General features: G+C 44.5%; 1 protein-coding gene across 1 annotated transcript in view; it reads right to left on the reverse strand.

The window, feature by feature from the left end:
• olf186-M (Ki-ras-induced actin-interacting protein-IP3R-interacting domain olf186-M) overlaps positions 1–25,469 on the reverse strand; it is a 123,494-nt gene that overhangs the window by 41,280 nt on the left and 56,745 nt on the right. Inside the window, exon 9 of the mRNA XM_065449872.1 lies at positions 21,355–21,563. Within this exon, the coding sequence (XP_065305944.1) occupies positions 21,355–21,563 (209 nt within the window). The remainder of the gene's footprint in view (positions 1–21,354; positions 21,564–25,469) is intronic.

Consider the following 25,469-nt stretch of genomic DNA (forward strand, 5'->3'; position numbering starts at 1 on the left):
CCAGAATACGCCAGTCGAGAGAGAGCCAGAATCACTGCAAAGCATCAACAATTACGCCAAGACCCAGCAGTGTGGAAGGCCGAGTACAAGCAACGCAAACAGCAGACAAAGCTTCGCTTACATCAATTCCCTCAGTGCGTGGGATCTGCATTTTTTTTAAACTCTCACTCCAAAGTAGTTGAGTATCACCAGCACGGTGGAAGAAGAGAGACGATCCGATGGTGGTGCGAGATGTAGCCACTTAGTGCGACTTTAGGCCCCCAGAACAGGTGCTGCCCCTTGTGGCAGCGGCATGCGCAACTCTGCCTCACTTTGCTGGCGCTACTATGGGCGCGCTCGACAGAGGCGCTTTATTTTGATGCATATATGCCGTTTGCCTGCTTAAAATGACTCTATATTTCTGCCAACATTTCGAGCTTTAATTCGACTCGACACCGCATGAGCGATTTATTAATTGAGGGCTCTAGCAGCTGTCATCTTAGAGTATGGCTGCATTAGACTCTAATTTTGATATTTACGAGAAACACAGGCAATATATTTGCATATTTATTAAAAATTTCGAAGAGCACCTTGTAACATGCATTCTGAGGAGTTCTAGAGCACTAGATAAGCCTCCACAGCTGTGAACATGTACAAGTCATGCGTTGCTCAATCTGCAAAGTGTCACGGCACAATTTGAGGAGTGCTATAATCATTTCTGATTTGTGTTGGGAATGCAATAGCCAAAGAAAATTGCATTCGCTTTAATTATCTTTATTGTAATAGAAGTAATGCTAAGCATTATAATTAAGCAGGTCATTTATCTCGTTTAAAGAAACAGGTAACTATATACTTGAATGGTTGAAACAAAATATTTAAAACAGAAAAGTTAGAAGCAATGCAGAAACACAACCAGCACCGCATGCCTTAGTTCCCTTCAGCAGACACACACGGTTACAAGCACGTTGCCATATCAACTATCCTGCCCTTCGGTTTCTCAGCAGATGTTTGGTATGCGCCACTGGATATTTGAAGCCGTGTAGAAGTTGCCTAAGATGTGCCTTCACTCAATCACTGGACATGCGCCACTGGATATTTGAAGCCGCATAGAAATAGCCGAAGATGTGCCTTCATTTGATCACTGGACGGCCTTGGTTTCGTGTTACCATGCGCCACTGGATATTTGAAGCCATGTAGAAGTCGCCAAAGATGTGCCTTCATTCGATTACTGGAGGACCGGCTGTTTGCACCAAGAGCTTTCACAGTTGACCCCTCAGCTGGCAGAACAGTGCATGTAACTCACACAAGCTTCACGAGCTTCCTCAAGTTGTGCGACTTGCTGCTGTCAGACCTTCTTTGTTTGCTGAAATGTCACATCCTCATCACAACATAGTAATTTAGAAGATGCGCTGCAATATATACTTCGCGCTCAGCACAAGAAAATCGAATGCAATGCTTATCAAGCATTTCATGGATGGTAAGGTTGTATCAGGCTTTTCAGCATATTTCCGGAAAACTGCTTCGGCTCTCTCCAGCATTTTAAGTATGTGAGCAGCCAGGTGCAGCAGCTGGCCTTGTGTCTTGAGGTTTACAAGAGCAGCTTCCGATCGCGCATTGTCTGCTCGAGTAGACAACGCATCTCTCTCGTGTTGCAAATGACAGTATTTTGACAGTAAGTGGCATGATACCTTTTACCGGCTCAGAATTAGGTGCCTTAATAACGAAGAAGGGCATATCTTTAGGTATGGGTGTTTCAATGCTGACTGAAATCGTCAATTATCGACGCTTGCGCCAGCAGAATTGGCAGAGAGCAAGGACCCCCGAACACATGCTGCCCCTAGCGGCAGCGCTCACTTCCAGTCACACAAAGTGCCCACTCTGAAGCCCCAGCGCGGGCCCGCCGTTGGAGCACCTCTCTCTTCTTCCAGCGTGATCACCAGGATGCTTCAATAGAAAACTGGGTTAAAAACCTGGCTTTAGAGTTAGAAAGAAAATTTTCAACACCAAGGAACCCAGATATGTCCTCAACAACAAAACTTCCTGAAGAGGTTGCTTCCGCGTCAGCATTGTGGAAAGACTTTGATAAGCTCATCAACCAGCAGCAATTTTCACTTTCTTGTGGCATCAATTTTCACTGCCACAAGGACAGGCTGAAAGATATGTGCATGATGAAATTTTGGGCCAACTATAACATCTGTGCAAGTAGTGGTGTAAGCACGGTGCCCACTGTTGTCATAACTTGTGAAGAGATACCTGCCGATACCAGACACTAGATGTCCAGTGGGTGGCTCTTTTCGGTGTCTGAAGGAATTGTGACATGCAGGAGAGGATCGCTTTCCCCTGAACATGTCAAACAGCTATCCTTCCTTCATGACAACATTCAATAACTGCAGTTGTGATACAGACAAGCAAAAGTGTTGCACTAGAGAATTTTGTTGACCCCGAAGCACTATTTTCCTGTACATTATTTGCTGTACAATAAAGAAGCTTCTTTTTTATTAGCGGTTGGTGAAAAAAAAGGCATTTTTGCAAAATCAATGTTGTTAATATTTGAAAAATATTCTATTTGATTCACACTTGGTTTTGATTATTCGAATTCACTTAGAGATTGATTTTATACTTGCACAGCCCTAAAAAAAGCCTAGGCAGCCCAGAAGGGAAGGTCAAATTCGGCAGCACAGGGCTCAATGCACATTCCCTCAGCACATCCAGCTTTTGGCAGACTAGTATGGTCTCAAACCACTGCACCATGCTGACAGGCAAGCACATCAGTTGTGATGCCATGTGATCACCATACTAAATTACCTGTGGTATGAAGCCACATTGTACTTGGCATACATTTTAAACTGGTCGCATTAAAGATCATATAAGCATACATTGCATGTGATAGAAACAGACTTCAGGTCTTCAGTACTGATTTATCTATTACTTTGAAGCAAAAAAACTGAGGCACAAAAATTTGGTGTCAATACCCTTTCAAATCAAAGGTAGATGGCCCATGTAAACAATTACTTCAGTTGAGTTTTCCAAGCAACCACTTGTTAAGGAACTATATGAAATAACATTGAGGCACACAATACCTGGCATTAAATACAATCAATACTTTACTGACTACATTAAAATGCCGATGGCTTTCTTCAGCCTGCAGTGATAAAGGTAGGCCTGTTCACTCGGTTACTGTCCAGTGCATGACTCGTTAATTGCACTTGAAAGAAGCATGAGGATGAGCACATTGGTAGCCACAATCAAGAGGAGTTAATCTTGCAGCATCTTCCAGTAGGCAAACTGTAGCACTGACCTGCTCTATAGGTGCTTAAAATATGTGCTGAAACTAAGTGCCTTTTCGAGTACTTAAGTGCCTTTTGGAGTACATTCGAGGAACCCGTATGGGTTTCCTTTGTAGCAACTGCTACGAGCAGGTGGATGTCTGTTTTTCCCTTTATTCACTATTTCATATTATATGAACTTTCATGGATTCTCTCAACATCTGCTCTCACAGCATAAGTCAAAGTGGAGCTTTGTACGTAACTACAAAAATCATCAACCTCTTAAGTTTTACATTCTGATCATACCTTCTGGAACACTTAAATTCTTAAGTATTAGCAAACCTTCCAACCTTTAACGCTCAGAAAGAGAAGATTCAAGACAGCCAGGAAGTATATAACACACACTACCCTTATCTGGTGCAACTCCAGTCTACTGAGGTACACTTCTCAAAGGTGAATGCCTCACTGACTTAATCATTAGACACACACGTCATAGCCTTTGCTGATAAGCAGAAGGAGTACAACAAACAGGAATGAAGGAGCAACAGTACATGTGTGTATCAGTGTCTGCTGACCACTTATCACATACATACATTGACAAATGCATATGATGAATGCACATGGGGTGCTGTGTACCAAGAGATGCGACATGCGTATTCTACATAGTAGGTACTACAATGTAACTGAGCAAGAGTTGCAACCCACAGTGCATTTTTTAAATAACGTTAAGGCTTAAGAAAAGAGCTAGCATTATGCCAGCAGCTACAACAGCTTGAAACAGCATGAACAAGGCCATAAGGCAAAGAAGAGGTAAGGCGTGCAGACACGGACACAAGGGAAAGAGAAGTGGACAACACGAACGCCTTACCTCTTCTTTGTATTATGAACCTTTACCAACTAGCTTAGCTTTCTGTAATTCAAAACAAGGCCATAGAACAGTACTCCTACTACTAGTTTTCTCTTGACCAGCAAAGCCATACTATTAAGAATAAAGGACACCATGAAATGTAAAGAAAGCACCTTGCTATCATGCACCATATTTACACATTATAAATATACACATAATAAAAATGATCAAACCACAACAACAGCAACAAAAATGAAACATGAGACAACAAAATGTCTGTCTAAAAATGTGACACAAGCTACAACAGAGGTTCCCAGACTACATAGGTGTCACAGGTGGCGATTCTGAGTTCCATAAGCACCTAATCATGTTCACCACCTATCCTGCATCCTCTTCATTTCAACATAGGTTTTCAAAATTAAGATAATTTTGCCTAGAATTACCTCTTTAACAAAGCCTTCACATACTCCACATGTAGCTTGACAAACTTGAGAAAGACTCATGCCACACACTGACAAAGAAAATGCATTGTTGTGTTATTTGGTGGCACAGCAACTTCGTCAGTGCCCACAATGTGCATTTTGCAATCCTGCTAGTGGGGATGCTTGAAAATATGCAAGTGGGAACATGATGTGGGCTTATGCAAGCTGAGAGCAACTGCAAAATTTAACAGTGCCTGTATGACCAACTCCTGCGTCCAGCACACGAAAAGCAAGATTGACAGCACACTAACAAAGACTATGGGTATATTTTCGCATGCAATATGCATGCACTGGCATCAGCATTGCAGTTTTCACACAGGCCAGCTTGCTTTCAACATATCTCGCTTTCTACCTTAGCTCAAATAAGCACACACGAAAGCATTTCAACACAAGACATGCTATAGACAAACAATACGAGCATTTTTAGGCTAAGCATTGTGATGAGCAATCTGACTGCTTCGAAATGCAGCAAAATAACTAGTTACGCATTTGTGCACAAAATGAATTGGCTTTGTGCATAATTTCATCATGATATCCATTTTCTGACGTAAGTTGTCTAATCATGTTATGGCCAAAAGGCAGTGCTCATCAGAGGCATTTTCCATCTTGTTGCTGCCACTGTGTGGGTATCAGCAGGAGCAGAAAGTTAGCTGGCACATGCTGCGTGCCAGGTGGAAAAAAAAAAAGAATGTTCCACACAGCTAAGCTTCATCTAGGCTGCCTACTATAAACCGACAGTCATGTCATCAACATCATCATGCTCCCCCTGCAGCAGCACTGCCTTGCTACAGCTTAACTCACATGACTGCACAAATCGTGTCTGAGCATTTCAGTTTTTAAATTATTGCCAGAACTTTACAAAAACAGATTAATTCACAACAACCTAGAAAAAAGAACCGTTATATAATAGCATATAGAAAGTAACTGTACTGTTAATAACATGGAAGCCACAATACAAAAAAATCAACCTAAAAATTATTCAGCTGCAATTATGACTTGCTTATATTGAGGTTCAAATGTATAGCAGACAACAAACTGGCCATGACTTCTACTGAGCCACACCGATTCACAGCTTGAAGGAGAGAGGATTCTGCATATCTGCCAGATTTTTGTTCTTATTTCTTCTATGTGATACACACTCTAGACCTATTCAATTGAGTCACTGTGTAAACTCCACGAGCAGCCACAGGCAAGTAAGCAGGAGGAAGGGAGTGGCAAAAGCATTCTTAGGCACTAAATGAGAGATGATGCGATTCTCAAGGCCAAAAAGTCTGGGAACCCCTGCATGTAACAGGTCTGTGGAAATCAAGATGAAAAATATTATGTTCCACCCAAACTTCCTTGAGCCATGTGGCTCTAATTTCTCTGTATACTTGTATTGTTACTCAATTTAATGCTGCTAGAACACAAGATCAATGCTAACATTAACAGCAACCTTGTGTCATTGCTGAGATATTTTAAAGCTCTTTAAATATGATGCCTCTCAGAAACTTTTCAGCTTACATTAAATTATACAACTAAATACTATATCATAACAAGAAAGGGAATAAATAACCTGTAAGCAAGAAGACATTTAGTTGATGATACTTGCATCGGGTTAAGCAGCACTAGCTGAGGAGTACTAAATAAATTTTAAGTTATAGGACACTAAAATCAAAGAGGTCACTTAAATGTCAGTGTAGCTTAAGAGGACTCAAGACATCCTGCTGATAGAAAACGTGTATCCTAGCAGAAATCAATTGTGAGCTTAGTGGCCAGCATCTGGCATCTCAGTGCCCCAAGCAATTGTCATTTCAACAATACAGTCTGCAACACTCACCTCATCATATACAGTAGAAAACCAAGGAACAATGACTGACACCTATATGCAGATAAGACTAACGAGACTATTGCAACTGTTCTGTGGCCAAAGTGAGCCCAATTTTTGCATGTGTCAATGAAGTTAATAAACTGAAATTCCGTCCAGCAGCCTCATGCTCATAGCTGATTACGAATGCTCCGCAGTTGACACAAGCAGTTGGCATAAGAGAAATCTCTTACTCTCTCACGCTCAAGCCGACAATAAAGTTGGGCATTGACATCAACTGCTCTCATGGGCTTTTTATGCAGGATGGTGACACATTTCAAAAATTGTACGGCTGGCTGAGAAAGATGTTATATTGTGATGATGCTTTTCTGCCAGCAGCAACAGCAGTCATGCCTTGTTCCTATGCACTGTATATAAACACAGGACATCATGAACTTTTCAATAACTAATGAAAGATATCCCATGTTACAGTCTGCTAGTTACTCAAATGAAAGAAAATTAATCTGGGTGTCATATTAACATCACAAGCACTGCCATGCATTTTCCAACACTGTGTACACAAGCTTGCTATTCCTTTTGTCACTCCCACTGCAGCTAAGACTGCAGGATTTTTTTACAATGTAAACAGTATAATCACCTGGCTCTAAAGATGAGACACATTGTTTAACTGCAAGACTTTGCAGGCTGGAAGATATAATGTTGCACTAAGGGGAGAAAATTACAGCATTTATTAGACTTTAACAAAAATTTCGAGAGTTAATTTACAGCAATATCATATGCCTCTACATCAAATTTAATTGCTGGAGATCAATCTTTACACAGGCTACAGCTTGTACAAGGCATAAGTGACTATGTTTACTTTTGAAAAGAATTTTTTGGTCATGGCAAGAAAGTCTTCCATGTTTAAACATGTCAGATCACTTCAGCAAAGCCCAGTCTACATTACTCTAGAATTTTCTGTCATTTGAGTGTTTCTCAAAGCTGAAACCCTCCTTCAAATGTCGTCCAAACAAAACGAAGAAGTCAGTAGTACTTAGACGATATTACTTTCTCTCTTCCCCTTTGCCTTGAAATTTCACATATTTTATCATGAAAGAACCTAAAATAATCACAATATCTTTTACACAAAGCTTTGTCTCAGCAAGTGGCCTGTAATTAATATGTCTTGGCTAGCGTAAAACAATATCTTTTTTATAAATTATCACTGGAAGAAAAAATTCGAAGTGAGAAAAAACAAGTTCCAAGTCTTTGAAGTACTATTCCAATTATTCTTTAGTCAGTACACCCTTCTTGAATCTTACAACGAGCATACTGTTGACTTTCTAGAATCTTGCATTTTTTCAAGGTAATGCTTTTGGGCATTGTAAAATTTACATCATGGCTTTGACATGCAATTGCAAGGTCCACAGGCATTTCAATCTACCCACAATAACCATGGATGTACAAGCTGCCCTCCCAGCGTTACACTGCATTTACAGGCAATATGAATTAGAAAATCAATACCCTCACCAACATCCATCAATTACAGCAACAATTTCTGGAATTTGGGTACACAAAAGTACAACAATATGGCCTTTTACAAAAGGCGCTCAAACCAGACAGCATACACTGGGCTGTTGCAGTACTCAGAAACTGTCCAGTGTGGTGACCCTCCTATCAGATAAGATCATGGTTGTCATACCACTATTGTTGAAGGCACGGAAGCTTAAAAGGGCCTTGAACCATTTTTTAATTGAATTGAATTGAATTCTGGGGTTTCATGTGCCAAAACCACAATTTGATGTTGAGGCTCGCTGTAGTGAAAGACTCCGGATTAATTTTGACCATCAGGGGATCTTTAACGTGTCCCCTATGCATGGGATACGGGCACTTTTGCATTTCGTCCCCATCGAAACGTGATCACCACGGCTGGGATCTGATCTCATGACTTCGTGCTTAGTAGCACAACACAATAGCCGCTAAAGCACCGCAGCGGGTCAACCACTTTTTATCAAAGTCGAGAAATGCATCTGAAGTTAACTCTTTGATGGTCAATGACGTAAATATACAGCGCCGCGAACAAGTCCAAAAATGGTCGATGCCGTATATTTACAGCACAGTCTGTACATTTAAAAAGCGCGCCAATTTCCTAACTTTTTCTTTTCTGTCATGTGCTGCCACTATGTGGGGAAACAGGGAATTTTTCTCGCCCGCCTCCCTCTCTCGGTTTTCGTTGCATGGTTTGTTTTAGCACTAGTTTGCTCCCGCGCATCTATATACTACCGCTCGCGCGTTGGCGTGCGGGTGGACAAGCGGCCGTTTGGATTTTGTTTCATGGGCGGTTTCGGCTCTTTGCGCTTGCAAAAGTGATGGCTATCTCGTTCCTAATCGCTTAAAGGGCGACCGCTTGTTTCTCGCTCGTTTAGTGCTCACAGGGGGTGCGCATAGGAAGGATGCCGCCATGCGTGCGTTTCCGTTTCTTTTCTTTTTTTTTAAGACTCGCGAAAATTAATTGCCCTAGCTGGTAGGCAATAAGATGAAGATTAGCGGAAGTTTGTCACACGTGTTGCTTTTTTTGGTGGGCACACAACCAAACAGTTTTCTTGAGTGCGCGCACCTACGCAGTTCGATTACGCTACGGACGTACGTATTAGTGTAAGAGCAGAAACGTTTGAGGCTAGCAAAATATTCTCGTGTGCAGATTTTCAAAGCCTTGAACTATGTGCATAAAAATGCATCAAATTTTAAATTTTGATAAGTTTATTTCCTTTTATATTGTTGTTATTCATGAATAGAGTGCATATATACCAATGCAAAATATTTCTTTCTCACTTTACGGTCACCCTAGAAAAATTACGGCAAATTTTTTTCGATATAAGTCCCTAAGATGAATCGGAATCTGCAATAAACAAAATCGACCCTGGGCGGTAGCATATGGCGATAAAAATCGACCCTCAGAGGGTTAATATGGATTATTTCAGAAATACTTTGCTACAAAAAGTACTCCAATGCATTCAGCAGAAGCAGAGTTATTGGCAATCGGAGGTCACCTATGATCCCCTTTGTGGCGTTCCCGCTCCTTCTTCACAGCCTTGCACTGCAAAGGCTACGACACAGTGGCATAACCAGAAATTTGGGGGGGGGGGGGTTATCGCCGACAACTATCACTCCTCCCCCTCCTTCACCTCTCTCTCTCTCTCTCTCTCTCTCTCTCTCTCTCTCTCTCTCTCTCATATATATATATATATGTATATATATATATACACACACACACACACACATCGTGCGTGTGTGTGTTTACATCACGCAAAGACAAACTCCTAGCACTCTCCAGACAATAATGCCTTGACAATAGGATGCACTTTTTGCATTGCCGAAACAACACTATGGCTTAACTGCTGATAAAAGGTTTTCATTGCTAAGGCATGTAGCCACTTCGCATCAAATTATGCTATCATCCTTATGTTAGTTTTAAAAATGATAATATTCAGAAAAACTAAAATTCATTTACAAATTTATGCACTTATACAATGTATGTTGATGACCTAGCTGGTACATGACTTGGAAAACTAAACAGTGCTAAAAACAGAACCAAATAAAACCAAGACAGCGCACTATGTCTTCTTGTTTGCAGGCCAGACATGCTGCAGCCCAGGTAACAGTGGAGATAACTGTTGTTTTCCAGCACGTTCTTCTAGTAAGTGGTACAGCCACTGCTACACACAGAAAGAGGGCGGGCACTATTTTGCAAGTCACCTATCACTGAATCACACTTTGGGCTTTGTGGGCATGCTATATTATTCTAGATTTAAAAATACAGGAACGAAGCTTTGCGCTAGAATTTAGATAGTATCATATGACACAAGTTTTACTCACTTTCAGTGACCTGCTGCCTGATTTGTTTGAAGAGATGTTTGGAAGTAACTTACGATCATGGTATTATATTCATCACGCAATGCATATTGTTATTTTATCACACTCTGGAACTTATGAGGCAGACAATCTGAAGCAGGGCTGCTTCCTGTTTAGAAGCCTTTGTGAAAATTACTGCATCCATAGTTTGCAGTGAAATAAGGGCCACTAGCTACGAGAGATTTGAAAGTGTTGTGTCTCCTGACGTCCATCTATTCTGAAAACTGCCGAGACGTTTAGTTAGGATGGGCTCCCCACAGAAATTAAGCAGTACGTGTTATGACGGGGTAGGGGAGCTTCAGCTAGACAAATGGCCACAGCCGTCTGCTGTTAAGCGATCAGGCAGTGACAAGACATTCTCCCTATGTCCATAGTTATCTGTCAACTTCATTCTTGATGCCTTTCATGCACGTCCCCCCCCCCCCTCTACTCATATCCATCACCCCACTTGTATCATATCAGTTCAACGAGCACAAGCTATCCTGGCACGCTGGAACGACATGCGCCTTTCCTTGCCCTCTATTTCCACTACTCCCTTTCCCTCGCTCTCGTATAAAATGCCCAGCGCAACAAACATAAGGGTTCACTGTTGTCTTGACACGCCTGCTGTTGGTTTCTTCGACCGGGACCCGGTCGATACGTGGTGTCAGAAGTGGGATGCTGAAGCCCTATATACCTGCAACAGAAGACCAAGGACATGGAGTATGTAAAGCCACCGGAACCTCTGGGCCTGGCGACCAACGGAGGAAGGACATGGAAGCTGTTCAGGCAAAAGTTTGATTTCTTTCTGGCAGCCACGGAATGCTCTGAAAAACCGAGGTCAGAGGCAGCGAAGACAGCACTTCAGCGTGGCTGGTGAGGAGGCCCTCGAAGTTTACAATAGCTTCACGTTCAGCGAAGGCGAGGACAAGCAAGACTATGCGACTGTCATAGGTAAACTTGAGGAATACTACGTCGAGTAACAAAAACATAATTCACCAGCGTTACGTCTTCCGCTCTCGACTCCAGAACGAAGCTGAACCTTTTGAACAGTTCCTTTGCGCGCTGAAGAGACAAGCACAGTTCTGCAACTTCGGAACGATGATGGACAAGATGGTGCGGGACCAAATTGTATTTGGTACTAACTCCCAGAAGCTTCGAGAGAAGATGCTAATGGACAAGTTGCTCACCCTGGATAAAGCTGCTGCTCTATGCAAGGCAGTGGAAACGTCAGCACGCGAGAACGTGCTGTGGCAGAAGACAGACGGGGAACTTCATGTGCTTGTAGAATCGTCAAGCCGAAGCGCTGCGCAAGGACCACGGCAAGCGTTTAAATGTTTACGCTGCAGCCGAACACATGCAGCACGACACTGTCCAGCCTACGGGAAAACATGCTACTTATGCAAGGGGCGTAACCATTTCGCATCATGCTGCGAAACAAGAGAAACCGTCCATGAGGTACAGCACGATTTTAAGACTCAGGACCAAAACGACGATTTCAATGTGTTGGACATCGCCATCGGTAATATTATCAGTGACCAGGACTGGATCATGACGGCAAATATTGAAGGCAAGGACATCAACTTCAAGATTGACACAGGGTCTCACGCAAACCTTATACCTCTGTCGCTTTTTCGAAAATTGAAAGCCGGTTCGCTGAAGACAAGTCACGCAGTTCTACGGTCGTATAGCGGCAGCGTCATCAAACAGCTCGGCAGATTTTCGATGCACGTTACGATTGGTGACCGTAAGATATACACTGACTTTTTCGTTGTTAAGAAAGACCACAGCGCCCTCCTTGGTCTAAAAGCCTCAGAGGACTTCGGGCTTATCAAGCGGAATGTTGATGCCATAACAACGAGCAGCAGCTCAGCGGTCGTCGAGGGATTTCCGCAGCTCTTTAAGGGAACAGGCCGTGTACAGCGCGAGTACAGGATCACTCTTCGCGAGGATGCTGTGCCCGCCATCCAGCCAGCCAGACGAGTGCCTTTGGCGCTCCGAGAACCTCTCCGTGTGGAACTACAACGAATGGAAGCGAAGGGCATCATTCAAAAAGTCAGCAGCCCGACAGATTGGGTAAGCCCACTGGTCATCGTGCTTAAAAAAAAGACAAGTTGCGGGTATGCATGGACCCAAGAAAAATTAATGAAACCCTTAAGAGGGAGCATTATCAGATGCCCCGCCGAGAAGACATAGAAGCGGAGCTTGCAGGCGCGAAGATGTTTTCTCGCCTTGACGGTAACGCCGGGTTTCATCAGATCCCTCTGGATGAGCAGTCTTCCAAAATATGCACGTTTGCAACTCCATTTGGCCGTTATCGGTTTCTTCGACTGCCCTTTAACATTTCATCAGCAAGCGAAGTGTTTCAGAAGGCGCTCAATGAGATATTCGATGGCCTGCCAGGTGTGCGTGTATATGTGGATGATGTGCTCATTTGGGGCGCTACCAGAGAAGAACACGATGGCAGGCTGAGAAATGCGTTACGAGCAGCAGCAAAAGCGGGGCTAACATTTAATGCTTCAAAATGCCTGTTCGTTGCTGAGGAAGTCTTATTTCTTGGTGACATTATCAGCAACAGGGGCATACGTCCTGACCCTGCTTTGGTCAAAGCTCTGCTGAAGATGCCGGCACCACAGAACAAGCTAGCGGTACAAAGGCTCTTGGGCGTTGTCAACTACTTTAGCAAATATGTGCCGTCGCTCTCTCAGCGCACTTCCATTTTGCATTCATTGCTAAAAAACGATGTTGTGTTTGACTGGACGCTGAATCATGAGAGCGAGTGGGAGGCTATATGTAAAGAGCTCGGTAAATCGCCACTTCTAGCAATTTTCGAGCCTGGCAGAGAAACAAAGATAACATCAGACGCTTCTCAGTACGGTGTCCGCTCGGCTCTGATGCAACGTCACGGAAGTAGCTGGAGGCCTGTGGCTTACGCTTCAAGAGCTCTGAGCGAATCGGAGCAACGCTATTCGCAAATCGAAAAGGAATCTCTGGTGTTAGTTTTCCGATGTGAAAAGTTTTATCACTTTGTATACAGTCACCCGTTCATCCTTGAGAGCGACCATCGCCCATTAATTGACATACAAAAAAAAGCCATTGCTGATATGCCGCCAAGAGTACAACGTTTCTTTCTGCGGTTGTTGAAATATAATTACACCTTATCTTTTGTTCCCGGAAAGCAGATGGTGGTGGCAGACATGCTTTCCCGGGCACCTGCTCCTCAAGATGACACAGCCTCGCTTACAAGTGACGTCGAAGTTCACGGAGTCACCGTAGTATCGGCACTCGTAAGTGAAAGAAACGCTTTAAGGCTTGCAAGTGAGACCGAGCGTGACATATATCTCAACCAGGTACTACAAAAGCTTGGGCAGGGGTGTGCTGTGGAAAGTCTGCTAAAGCCTGTTGCTTCTTAGCCCTCTATAGTAAAGACATCCTTTTGAAAGGAACGAAGGTCGTAGTGCCAAGTAGCATGCGCTCGGAAATATTAAAGCGCATTCATGCAGGGCATCTCGGCATTGGAAAATGCAAAGCCCGAGCACGGCAGTTAGCATACTGGCCAAATCTAAATGCTGACATTGAAATGCTAATCCACAAATGTCCAGTGTGCCAGACTTATGCGTATAAGCAGCAGTCAGAACCACTCATCTTGCGCCCAACACCCACACAAGCCTGGTACCGTGTTGGTGTTGACTTGTTTCAGTACGGCGGCCAATATTACCTGTGCGCCTATGACTCCATGTGGAACTTCCCTGACGTGGAACTATTGTCTAATACCACCGCCAGTTCTGTGATACAAAAATTGGGGGCCATATTTCCTCGTTATAGTATACCGACCGAAGTTTGCACAGATAATGGCCCACAGTTTGCCAGCCATGAATTTGCGCTATTTGCTCAGCAGTACGATTTCAAACATGTCACATCCAGCCCTGAGTACCCTCAGTCAAACGGTCTTGCCGAGAAAGGTGTACAGATAATAAAGCGCATTCTAAAAAAGACAAAGGATGCGAATGAAAACTTTTGGCTTGGCGTCCTGAATTACAGAGCAAGTCCCCTGGAGGATGGCCGCTGACCAGGGGAGCTGCTGCAAGGAAGACGTCTGCGCACGCCCATACCGGACTTCGGACCCCTTGCTGCCACGCAAGTCAGAAAGCACAAGCAGGGCAAGCACAACAGGCGCATACTTCCTGGCCTCAGGAGCAACGACGTCGTTCGCATAAAGGGGACGGCATGGGCACGAAAAGCCAAAGTGCTTGGATCAGTCGGACCACGTTCCCTCTACGTGGAAACGCAGGACCATAACACCTTACGCCGTAATCGGCAGCACCTCTTGGCAACGAGCGAACCTTTTGAGGACACTACAGACGAAGAGTATTGCCATGAAGGCCAGGTTCCGGCCTCTCTAGAATCTCGCACATCCGACTAAAGTGCGCCAGTGACAAGCTGTATGCAGCCACCTTCGCAACAAGTTAGTTGTATGCAGCCACCTTCGCAACAAGTTCTGCCACAACAAAGGTCGCTGCATCACACCCGTCCTCCTGAACGTCTGGGATACGATCAAAACTTCCAGCAGACAAACCAACGGCATTGAAGGGGAAGATGTATCGTATCAGTTCAACGAGCACAAGCTATCTTGGCATGCTGGAACGACACGTGTCTTTCCTTGCCTTCTATTTCCACTACTCCTTTCCCTCGCTCTCGTATAAAATGCCCAGCGCAATAAACATAAGGGTTCACTGTTGTCTTGACACGCCTGATGTTGGTTTCTTTGACCGGGACCCGGTCGATACACCCCTCCCCTTCTTAAAATTCTTTTCCGTTAGCCACTGTCACACTCTTAAAAAATCACCGGGTTTTTAAATGGTGCGGCGACCCCTAACATTCCTATATATCTGTTTCTGCGTGGACTTCAAGGCCATTCACCTACCTGCCCTCCCATCTGTTTGTTGCGGTGGCTTCTTAGCCCCCCTGGACCAGTAACCCCATCCTTGATATATTTTGCAGTGCGCAAATCAATGTTCTGTAGGACTTTCTTTCTCATCCCGTTTTTTGCGCTGTTTTCATTCTTAAGAGCGTGTACAAACTATAGCGTGACAGCAAGCTCTTCTCAAGTTTATTAACATTAATGAAAGTCAGAGACAAGGGAAAGAAAAAGAAAAAAAGGGGGAGTTGCTTATTATGCGTTTCCTAGACAAGCAAGTCACAATATTTTCAAAATTTTATCTTCCGCACAGCATGGTTGACAATTCAGTCAAGTGCCAGAAATGCGAAGCTCTTCGACGACATGAAGGCCTGGTGGGGAGCAATAATGCCTCCCCAAGTTTTGTGCACGCGCTCGTCCCGTCTTTATCTGCATGTGGAATTTAAGTGAAGTTTGCTTTGCCTCTTCCTTCGACTTTTCCACTACTGCTGCTGCTGTTCCCGTCTTGCGCACCACGTCAGGGGGTAGTTCAGAGCGTGTGTACATGACAGAGCGCAGTAGAAAGGAAAGGCGACGTGAGAAACTAATTTGGACTTTTTCACTACGTCAAATGTGCACAATACCCTTTGGACCTCCCTGGGCATCACCACATTAGCCTCTTGACAGCTGTAATTATCCGTGACCCTCGCAAAAGCATTGCAGAAATTTCAGCGCTTGCTTTCTACTAACGTGCAAGTCCAGAGGGAAGCTAGATAGAATGGTAGAGAGGAGGGTGGGGAGGGGAGGTGGCAGATAATGGGTAGAACTGACGCAGTTGTGAAACGAGTGAGTAACAGCTTTGCCACTCTTTGTTTGGCAAAAGGGACGTGAGACGGCAAGGAAATGCTACTACCATAGACACAACAGCAGTTGCTGGCAAACGGGATAAATTTAAATTCAGAGTACAATATGGTAAGTTTCTGCTATTTCTAAAAAATAAACACCATGCAAATTTGTCAAGCAGACAACTTACACAGTGTGTGCACAAGATGAGCCACATTAAAACACCTTAGCATCTTGGCTACACTACGGAAGTGATCACACGACAAATCAACACTTCTATGCCCGCCACAGTAGCTTTGCGACTATGGCATCGCTTGAGATCGCAAGTATAATCCAGACCGCTGCAGCTGCATTTCGACAGAGGCGAAATAAAAAAAAAAGCTCGTGCACATAGATTTAGGGAAACGTTAAAGAATACCACAGTGTCAAAATTAATCAAGAATCTGCCACTACAGTTTGCCTTATAATCAGATTGTGGTTCACAGCCCAGAATTCAATAATTGTTAATACTTTTGCCACGATGCAATGTACCATGTAAGACGATAACTATGCTCAACCCTCTCGAAGGTTATAAAGTATGGCACACAACAATGCCTCAAACGAACACCTCCCCCTGTGTGTTGCGTGTACTATGCAGACAAGCAGTGGTGTATGCAAAGTAATGTTTAACATCAATTCGCCACTCTCGTGTTCGACTACATGTGGAAGAAATTAAACATTCACCATCAACATCAGTGGTAATTATTGTCAATCAAAGTAAACAGCACAGAAAGCTTCGCTTACATTGATTCCCACAGTGCGCGGGATCCCAATAATTTTTTTTAGAGCTGATCCCCCCTCAGCAGTTATGGTTAACACGATCTGGAATGAGGTAGCAGTACGCTACGAGTGGGGCTGCAATGTTCTGTGCATGGGAGAAAGGATTGCCCCCACGACAGCTTCCCGGACCGCCACTAGCCCTCGCCTTGCTTTCACATTCAAGCTTTCCCTTTCATCCATGTATCCATGTCGCTCTTCTGAAGCCCACTTCCTGAAACTTTTTGTTCTGTGGGAAAGGGGGGAAGGGGGGATTCGTCAAAAAATTTTAGGAGGGTTTCAACCACCCCCTTTTTCTCCTGGCTACACCAATACTCTGAGGGAGCAGGGCATACTCACAATTCGTGCGCAGTTGAAGTTTGATTTTAGATGTTCACACGTATGTTCATGTTTCCAATTTTGGTACTTATAATGCACTAAATGTAGCTGTCCTCAGCGAGCCACAGTGCGCTCAGCAGATGAACTCGTCATGGCACCCCTCAGCGGCTGTGGTATCTATGCTATGCAGCAGACTGCAGAGCTACATGCAACTGTAGTGCGTATGCACAGGGTTTGCTTTGTGCATAACAGGGCTTGAGTGCGTGCCCACACTCGTGTACTCCAGTCTGGCCATGCTAGTATGTGGTGCAGACCGGCTTTATCCTGCACTAGCTTAACCGATGGATAGTAGCCACATCTAACTGCTGAATATTGAAGTGCCGTCAATTGCTCAATGCGAAGCATAGTGTGCCAAGGCATCTAGCTAAAAGCGAGCGCATGCTGGCAAGCGTGCGTGTGGTCTGACCTTAAGTTTCGCATGGTTTGAGGCTAGCTGAGTGTCCAAACTAGTCAAAATCAGCGAGACCCGATGGCAATGACACCGATAAGCAGGGAGGTCAAAGTTTAATTCCTACGCAGGCGGCCGCAGCCGAGCATGAGCAGACAATAGTCCCCTTCTTCTGGAAGTATGTAATTCTTAGTGAAATTCCAAAGCATATTTTCCCTTACTTCAGCCTGTTTATCAAAAGGAGTCAATAAATATGCACAGTAACAGTAGGAAGAAGTACATTGATCCAAACACCCCTCTTGATTGATGTCAGCTATTGGGAATTGAAGCCACATATGGGAATCTGCTATATGACAAAATACATAGTCAAGGAATCTGTACGGGTCCCGAAACATCTTTGTTTTTCCACCTTGACTTGGTCAATGACCACAATTTCTTCATCACGCGAAATACAGCCGGCCGAAAGTTAGTAAGGAGAAGGCTTCTGTTGAAAAGAGAGCATTTGAGAAAAAGGTGAGTGACTTTGCACTCCGCTTGTGAGCTCCACGCACCGCGCAGGACTGCAAAATTTGGCTGAGATGTTCACGGCAGCATATGTTGTCTACGGACTGGGTTTTTTCACCAAGCCCGAGGGTGGTTCAGGACCCCTTTCAATATCTCACAGTAGTAGCATCAGTAGGGAGATTATTATGAGCCAGTCTCTTACAAGAGGCATGCAACAGGCTCGCTCCTGTTTGCCTTGTTTGCCCAAAGCAAACAGAAGAGTTTTTGGGGCACAACTGGCAACTTACCATTGCCTTTATCTTTCAATGTTGTGAGGCTACATAGTTTTACAAATCGAACTTCAATACAATTTTAATTACCTCACCTACCTAGCTCAGCATGCTTCCCATCGCATTCTAGATGCTTAGTCTCCTGATTAGCTTGAAAGGCAGTGAAAACTTTTCTCATCATGGTAGACACACATAAATATGTTAATTTCCCATTTTGCAAGTACACTCTGAAAACTGTGCTTATCCCAATAGAGCCCTGCAAGTGATGTCAGCTCATTAATTATTATGAATTAATAGTTTTCTATGGCAACACAGAATGGCATCACTTTGATAACACAATCTTGAATGGTGAAGGAACGCAAAACTACAAAAATATGAAAATGTGTCCTTTTTTTGCTAAAAACTACGATTTCTTGCACTATGTTCCCAGGAAAGCAGCAAAAGAAGGTGGATCTGAACTGGACATGAATCTTCATCAAGATGAGTTGACTTGTAGAAGTATCGGTACCAGGATGAGGCTCCATCTTTGTTTTACACGAGTTCCCAAAAGCCTCCAGTTCCACATTTTAGCCCTGTAGTATTTTGCAATGAACTACATGTGCAACATTTCACCTACTCTACTCCTGAGTGTACTCCTCTATTTTAGAATCTTAGGAGTAGAGTGAATGGAAAAGAAGTTTGCTAAATGCACCAGAAAATAATGCACAGTGATTAGCTCTTCAGACAATCATTTTCTACCCTTGCATCAAGTATCTAGCAGGAAGCACAGTGGGTTATTTGCATCATCCAGCATTCAAGAGTTCAGGACATAGCGTTACTTTACTAAAGAACAAATAAGTTAAATGGAGTGCAGAGGAAAGCCAGTCAATGACTGCCACTGGCACAAAGGCATCAACATAATGCAGTACCTCCGTGAATCAGGTCATATGGCTTCTGTACAAAGTGCCTTCAATTTCGTACAAGCAGCAAGTGATATACAGCAGATCAAATCCATACAAGATACTGCCCAGTTTATCAGCATGACCATGACTGGCCAGGATAACTTCCCTTGGCCCTCATAGCTACAAGAGCAGTGACACCGGCAAGCCCCCATTAATGCAACACCAGTACACATGGGATTAAAACCACTGTAGCCACGGCAGCTGTGGCTCCTTGAAACAGATGGTACCCGCGACTGAACCGACATTGTGCATGTGAAAGACATAATGACACTTGGGTCAATGCTATTTGCAAAGACCACGCACTTGCAAAGCAGCAGCCTTTTCTCCGCAGAACTGGGTTATATAGCTAGGACATCTGTGTAGCTTTGCTGCTCTTTAAGCATTAGAGTGCATGCCATGAACCAACCTTTACCACACTTCATAAGCAATTATAAATTATTAGTAGACACTGGGAGTTTGTAAGCTGCTCTGTACACTTCACTAATGCTAGTCATAGTTCGTGTTGAGCAGGCCACTAACAATCAATCTTTCAACATGTCATTGCTCTCAACTGTGCTTAGCACAGTAGCATGTCTCACCTCATCAAGCACCTTTTACAGCACCTGTCTAGTGTTGCTGCCAAAAAGTGGAGATGAAAGCCACAGGTGTATTACTAAGATGCAGTGTAACACAGAACGGAATATAAATAGGTTTAAATCCCACTTGGGCTAAACAGCACGAAGCAACAGATGCACTGGTGAACATTTTATAACAATAGAGCAATACTTTCAAAAATTTGATCCACCATATTGCAATTATGTCTGCTGCTGTAAGCCAGCCTTGAGCCTTTAAAGGCCAACTGCAACGAAATTTTGGACTGCCTAAAAAGCCTTATTTAAAGTGTAGATATAAAGTAGCCTCTGTGGAAAATTTGACATTTGAAATATCACGAAAACCTTGCAGAAATAGCTGGTCTTGATGCCAAAACTGAAAAAAAAAAAATTGCCGTCATTACTGCTCGACAAAAGTGACACAGAACTTAGAATGCACGGCTCCTCGGCATGACCTCTGAAATAAGGCAACACTCGCTGCTACCCATGGTGCGCTGAAAAATCCTGGAGGCGACGTGCTGGGACTTACTTCAGTGACAACCACTAGGTGCATGCACCGTCTACTTAGGTGCTGCTTAAAGGCTGCTAACAAGAAAACTATACAATTGCCAGTCCTGCAGCTTTGCTAAGATTGTTTCAGTGGTATATACTACTCATTCACAACAAAATTAGCAAAAGCTAAATTTCGTTGCAGTTGGCCTTTAATATTAGCTTCAAGTGCTTTACATACTGCTTTGCGTACACTGTTCTCTCTTAAGTTCTATCATCCTGAATGTTGCATTAAATGAGTCACCCCACTACTAGCGAGGCTGGATATCAGCATATCGATTCGTCCACAGAAACCACAAAGCAAGAGTGCCATAATAATGACAGTAACAAGCTGCCAGTGCATCTTTGTTCTCAGATCAAGAGAAAACAAGATAACAGTTTTACTAATAAGTAAAGCTTAAGTTACCTCTATAAACACAAGAGTGTAAACCAGGTTTCAGGAGGGAAATTTTTTTCCAACAGTATTTTTGCAATATTTAAAAGCCACAGCCCCAGGTGTGACAAATGAATGACAGAAGTTTACACAGATCAGCATTACTTTCAATATTGTTTTCAGAAAGAACTGCCAACGGCCTATCACACAACACCCATCAAACCAAGCTCGACCGCACAGCTCGGTGTCCAATTGGAAGTGCCACACTATCCTCCTCAACAGCCGTGTTGTGCTGCTCCAGACCTTCAAGGTAAACCTCCCAGGTCATCGTTGTGCCACCATAGGTTACAGAAATGCTTGGCACACCACTTGCAGGAGACCAGTTGGCAATGGCTGTAGTCTGGTCAGTTGCAACATGCCAGGTGCCCTCCCCGGCCTCTTGCTGCCGAGCAACCAACCGCTGAGTATGCAATCGCTGAACGGCCCGGCGTTGTAGCCAGCGAATCTGGGCATCACGCAGCTGAAAGCAGGAACGCGCATCCTCACCAAACTGACCTGGAAGGCCGGCTTCATGCCGCTGACTCAGCTGCTCCTGGTGCGTGACAAAACGGCGCATATCAACGCCCCGAGCTTGTGACGGGTGTGCCAAGAAGCGCTCAGGAATGCGCGAGACTGGATTCTCATCCCGCACAGGTCCACCAAAACCAAGCGCAATGAGAAGCTCTTCAGGATCCTCACGTCGGGCTTCAAGCAAAGACTCCACGCTGAAACAGAATGCATGGTGCAACGCTTTTATAACCTTTACGCATGAGAAGGAGAAATGTGGGACCTATAGTTTAGTAGAAAGCTCCACATTCACCACCATGGCCAGAAACAGCACTGGCTGATACTCTCAGTCAGGCAGCATGTGCACATAAATAACCCGAAAAATACAGGGTAGGGCAGCTGCCCCAACATTAGTGGGAGAACAAAGTACATGACGAATGGAGCTTGTGGCTTAGGGTTCTTCCTGGTGGAATAGTGCCTGCTACTTTGTTTTTCTCTACACAAAAATATAAAATTAAATACCCAATGTTTAACTTGGCTCCTGGCTTCTGGACTATTTCGTAGCTTCATTTCCCGAACTAGTATTCTATATGCTCTACTGAGGCTGATCCACCTCAGAACTAAACTTTTACTCCTCAAGGCAGAAAAGGCTAAATTCAAGGTAAAATAGCACTAAAGCCCTCAAACTGTTTCGTATGTTGTAAGTGAAACACAGTAACTTCAGGAGCTGTTACTTAGTGAGCCTTTAGAAATATATGTGATAACTTGCATATAAGTGTCGGAAAATCCTTTAATTCAAAATTGAGCAAAACACAATGCAATGTGATTTCTAAAAGGGACTCTAAAGAGAAACACTAAGTCAGTTTAGACTGGCAAAGCAATCTTTCAAAACTCTATTATCAATAATATTGTAGCAATAGGTTGATTAGTACAAGAGAAAATGAAGGTCAAAGATGCATTTTGTTTTTTATTTCTCCTCGAAAGCCAAGCACCAGCGCATCAGTGTGACATCACGGATTTCAAAGTATTTTATCATATTGTTATGTGGGAAGACGCAGACGTGACGCTATATACAAGTATATTTACAGTTCAATACGTCATTCAATCGTCGTCGTTTTCACACCACTGGCCTCTTCATCATTATCATTGAACATCGGGAATACTGGTCCGTAGCACTACCCCCGGCGGCAAAAGGGCTGTCCCGGTGCAACTAAGGGCCGGGCTCGGAAGCAGTGTAGTAAGCCTTGAGCATACTGACGTGCACATCACTGGATGCTAGAGTAGACGGTGGGGTAGAACTGACCAGAGCAATTTCATAGGTCACTGGCGTCACCTGGCGCAGCATGTGGTAGGGGCCCGTGTATCGGGAAAGGAGCTTCTCTGAAAGTCCCACGTGACGAGAGCGTGACCACAGGAGCACGAGCGCACCAGGCGAGAACTGTATGTCACAGTCGTGGGCACTGTACAGATGCTGCTGAGTAGTTTGCAAGGCCGGTCGTCGAGTATATGCGAGCTGGCATGCATGGTCCGCCAGTGCGATGGTATTGTGCGCATACTCGCTTGCTGGGGTCGCAGCAGAAGGAAATTCAGTATCAAATGGCAAAGTCGGTTTGCAAACATGCAATAGACAAAATGGAGAAAATCTCATGGTGTCATGGCAAGAAGAGCTGTAGGCAAATGTAAGGGAGGGCCACGTCCCAGTCATGGTGGCCCTTTGAAACGTATATGGACAACATTTCAGTGAGGGTACGGTTCAACTGCTCTGTCAGTCCATTGGTTTGAGGATTGTATGAGGTGGTCAGCTTGTGCTGAGTGGAGCAGGAATGTAGAATGTCTTCGATAACTTGCGACAAAAAGTTACGACCACGGTCAGTAAGCAGCTGTAGCAGGGCGCCATGAAGCAAGATGATGTCGTGCAAGAGAAAGCCTGCAACGTCAGTGGTGCAACTGGTCGGGAGAGCCCGTGTGATTGCATATCGGGTGGCATAATGAGTTGCAATGGCTACTCGTTTGTTGCCAGAGGATGACGTAGGAAAGGGGCCGAAGATACCTAATCCAACACAGAATAGTTCCAAAGGGACGGTGATCAGGTGGAGATGACCGGCAGGCAACACCCGAGGCATTTTCCGGTGCTGGCAGGAATCGCAGGCAGCAACATAGTGTCGGATACTAGGGCCAGATACTTAAGCTCAGTGATGGAATAGTTGCGCTCGGAGGTCAAGAGGAGCCTGTTGGCGTAAGTGACAACACGGTCATTGCCGCATTGACGTTGTGCTAGTACTGCGCCAATTCCGTGGCCACTAGCATCGGTACCGACTGTGGTAGGGGCGGAAAGATCGAAATGAGCCAGAACGGGCAGCATGGTGAGAAGGTTGATTAGATGCGACAACGCAGAGGTGTTATTATCACCCCACTTGTGAAAGGGGTGTCTTCAAAAGCTCAGTAAGAGGTCGCGCGATGGCCGCAAAATTTTTCACAAAGTGGCGAAAGTACGAGCATAGGCCGATAAAGATACGGACATCCTTGACACACTTAGGAACAAGAAAGTGTGTAACAGCATGTATTTTGCTTGGGTCCAGCTGCACTCCGTTCGCATCAACAATGTGTCTAAGTACGGTAATCTGGCGACGGCCAAAGGGGCACTTTGATGCGTTTAGTTGCAGACTGGCTCGACAAAAAACGTCTAGGACTGCTCAGAGGCACTCGAGCTGCCTGGCGAATTTGGGGGTGAATACTATAACGTCGTCTAAGTAGCACAGGCATGTGGACCATTTGCAACCGCGAAGAAGGGAGTCCATCATGTGCTCAAATGTGGCCGGAGCATTACATAGACCAAACGACATCATTTTGACTTGATAAAGACCACCGGGTGTAACAAAGGAGGTCTTTTGGCAGTCTAGATTGTCCATGGCAATTCGCCAGTAGCAGGAGCAAAGGTCAATAGAAGAGAAATGGCGAGCACCGTGGAGGCAGTCAAGGGCATCATGAATGCGAGCTAGGAGATACACATGCTTTTTTGTAACCTTGTTAAGGTGCCAATAATCCAAGCAAAATCGCCGTGAGCCATCTTTCTTTTCCACCAAGACAACAGGTGGCGCCCAAGGACTACATGAAGGTTCAATAATGTTCTTGGCAAGCAGTTAGCAAACTTCTTAGTGGATAACTTGACGTTCAGTCGGCGATGCTCAGTACAGGCGGCAATGAATAGGATAGGAGGGGCATTGTTGGTGTTTATGCGATGTCTAACAGCTGTTTGGGCCAAAGGACGGTCATTAAAGTAAAAAAAAATTGTGGTATAAAAAAAGAATGCAGTAGAGCTCATCAGCATGCTCGGACAGTAAGTCTGGTACAATCATTCTCTGTACAAGTTGCAGACTGCGATGCTAGAGTAGGGTCAGTTGAACTGTCTACTACAATAGATGCTACTGTGTGTTCCTCAAAGGCACAAAGCTGGGCCAGAGACATCCTGCGTGGCAGCACTTGCGTCATCAAGCCAAAATTGACAACTGGCAGGCAGACGCAATTAGTCGTAGTAGATAAAACTGTATGAGGTACCATGATACCGTGTGCAAGGAGAATGTCTTGCATGGGAGTAGCGAGGGAGTAGTGACCGTTGGGCACAGGTGGGGATGAAACAAAGTCAACGTAAGTCAGTGCCGAAGGTGGCAAGCGAGAAATTCTACAGATCTGAGGCAACTGGAGGGTGGTTCAGCAGGGTCCAGAACAGGCAGGTCGAGGCGGAGAGTATGGGCTGAACAGTCTATCAGAGCGGAATGCATTGAGAGGAAGTCCAGGCCGAGAATAATGTTGTGGGGACAGTGGGTGATGATGGTGAAGAGCACGACAGTAGAGCAATCGGCGAAGGAGACTCAGGTGGCACACATATCAATTACAGGAGCTGTTCTGACGTCGGCGATGCAGACAGCAGGCATCGGGGCGGGTGTTTTCTTCAGGTGGTAACAAAGGTCAGTGCTCATGACAGATAAATACGCACCAGTGTCTTTAAGAACAGATACAGGAACACCGTCGACTTGCACGTCAAGAAGGTTCATATGAGTGGGCAGCATCAGTAGAAGATTTCGCAGTGTAGAGGCAATGCAGCGTCACCTAGAGGCACTGCATTG

The sequence above is a fragment of the Dermacentor albipictus genome, chromosome 1 (genome assembly GCF_038994185.2).
Source record: "Dermacentor albipictus isolate Rhodes 1998 colony chromosome 1, USDA_Dalb.pri_finalv2, whole genome shotgun sequence".
Classification (NCBI taxonomy): domain Eukaryota; kingdom Metazoa; phylum Arthropoda; class Arachnida; order Ixodida; family Ixodidae; genus Dermacentor; species Dermacentor albipictus.